General features: G+C 29.2%; 1 protein-coding gene across 1 annotated transcript in view; it reads right to left on the reverse strand.

Moving 5' to 3' along the window:
- Positions 1-581: 581 nt before the first annotated feature.
- LOC113377032 (FAS-associated factor 2) overlaps positions 582-2,500 on the reverse strand; it is an 11,924-nt gene continuing 10,005 nt past the window's right edge. Inside the window, exons 5-7 of the mRNA XM_026617195.1 lie at positions 2,123-2,294; positions 1,794-1,936; positions 582-912 (exon numbers count right to left, since the gene is read on the reverse strand). Coding sequence (XP_026472980.1) covers positions 1,850-1,936; positions 2,123-2,294 — 259 coding nt within the window. The 3' untranslated portion in view covers positions 582-912; positions 1,794-1,849. The remainder of the gene's footprint in view (positions 913-1,793; positions 1,937-2,122; positions 2,295-2,500) is intronic.

Consider the following 2,500-nt stretch of genomic DNA (forward strand, 5'->3'; position numbering starts at 1 on the left):
TATTTCAACACTCAACATTCAAACTTGTCAAGTTCTTGTCTAGGGGTGAACAAGACGTCAAGCACGAACTCGTAAAACACGCAGTGGACGCAACGTCTAGGCCTAAATTTGACATTTCCCTAGATTGGCAATATCTATACATATGGCGCTATGCATAGATAAAAGAAGAGTATGGCACTTCAAAATAGAAAAGGAGGCAAAAGCTTTCGAGCGCGACTTTCAATTTCTTGTCATTTAAGTTCATTTTTTTCTTTACCTTCTAATTATAATTATATGGGTATATAATCTCAATGTATATATAATATAAGCATACTATACACTTTGAGCATAGTGACTCAATTTTATTCAAAAAAATATGAAAGAAAACACAGGATTTAAATAAAATGGAATATATATATATTCATCTGATCATGTTTTTTTAACAATATGAACATTACATTCAACAATTCACAATATTGGTCATAGTGAACTGATTTATATATGTATTATCAAATAATTTGAAATCTATTCATCGGATTTCTGTTTTAAAACAAGTATAAAACATTGGTACAAAATTATGTACAAATTTTGTATCTGCCAGAAAATAATCTGCATACTGTGTTAATATACTTTAATATATTTTGTAAATAAGATACTGATATACATAAAACTGTCCAAAAGCAACACTCATCAGCAAACTGATTATTGCTCAAACAAATAAATTAAAAATTTCATATTCTATATTAAATACAAATATTCAACCTATGCATCCAAATCATTTATAAAAAGAACTTCTCTTGTTTTAAGTCCAGCTTGCGCAAGAGTCATTGATACACCACCACGGTTCACCTGCAAAACTCGCTTTGGAAAGTTTGTTATAATCTCAAACTCATCTGGAGCATCCGGATGACAAAAGACATAATAGAATATATCCTAAAAATTAAAAACAAATTTATATCAATAAGTAGGACAAGAAAAGCTGGCAACATTATCAAAATAAGCTCCATATTGTGACAGAAAATTAATATACAGGTAACCGCTGTGCAACAAGGTACTTCTATAACACATCAGCTATAACATGTATTAAGAATAGAGATAATCTCCTTTATAACATGATGATTTTATAGCACAGATTCAATCTGACAGGGAAATTAAACTCTGGATAAGATTTTCACTCTGACTTGATAATTGAGCAAAACCCTAATAAAATGTAATAAAAGATTAAAAGCAAACTTCATCATCAATTTAAAATTAGTGAAATTACAGTCCAATAAACATAGTGAAACTAGTGCAAATGATACCTAATTTTATTATTCGAGCGTGTAAGTTCTATTGGAGGAAATGACTAGGCCTATTGAGCAACTAAGTCATATATTTGAAATAAAATAAGCACAACGTTTTAATAAAGTGAACTTTGCATGTTCTTAACTTCATAGAAAGATTTTTTCATTAAAATCAAGCAAAAGAAAATAACAAAGTAGCAAGTAAAGATCTAGAGATAATACAGAAATTACTCAAAAGACAAGAATATCTTGCCAAAAAAAAAACTATTACTTAAAAAATATTTAAGTCAACTAATATGTATTTCTTCTTTAAAAAAAAATCCAATATACTTTATTATGAAATAATTATATGTAGCATGTTTCCTTGAAGTTTTGGAATGTAACCACTTTTTTTGTACAAGGCCCTTGTTTTGTATAACTCGGATTTACATAACACAGTACTTTTTGAAATGTATCTACTATGTTGTCTGGGGTTACCTGTATATGATATTTTTAGGAATGTTACCAGCAACTATACTATTACAAACATACTTCAATGGAATGACTAGACAGGAATCTACGTTCAAGACGTTTACCACAAGGTAGCTTTATAACAATAAATAGGACTTCTGGTGCATCAATCGGTGGTTCTTCTGGTATTTTTGCCATACATTCAATTTTTCTTCAGCTATTTTCTGTATGAACAAAGATGATTGAGGATTAGTATATATTTAAAAAATATATTTCAGATAGGAATAGAATAAGTAAATTGATAACAATCGACTACTGGTATTGGCGCAAAGAATTTGTGATGTAAATTACACCAAAGGTCTCTTGTGGATAGTATTTAAACATTATGTTGATTCAAAAACATAACATACTTGTTTCCGTTGTTCTTCTTCTTGCTGCCGTTGCTTCTCTTCATTTTCTTTTGACTTTTGTTTCAATCTTTCTTGTTCCTTAAGTCGTTCCTTCTCTTGATCAGCTCGTAGTGATTGCTCATATGCCTCATCTTGTTGAGCTCTCAGAGATTGCGTTAAACTACGTTCATACCTGTTTTTTTTTTTAAATTATTTATAAGATTTTAAATATACATGTTACTATAACTATATCAACATATTTTATAGTACCTAAAAATTAAAACTATGTATGATATATGCATTAAAATAATAAATCAACAATATGGGAGATGGTATGTTGAAGAACATACCACATTTTATAGCACAAACACCAACTAGATAGTAGTTATTTCTTAGGCA

This window comes from Ctenocephalides felis, unplaced genomic scaffold (assembly GCF_003426905.1).
Source record: "Ctenocephalides felis isolate EL2017-DRISC unplaced genomic scaffold, ASM342690v1 CF-g0.4_SCAFFOLD_01886, whole genome shotgun sequence".
Taxonomy (NCBI): domain Eukaryota; kingdom Metazoa; phylum Arthropoda; class Insecta; order Siphonaptera; family Pulicidae; genus Ctenocephalides; species Ctenocephalides felis.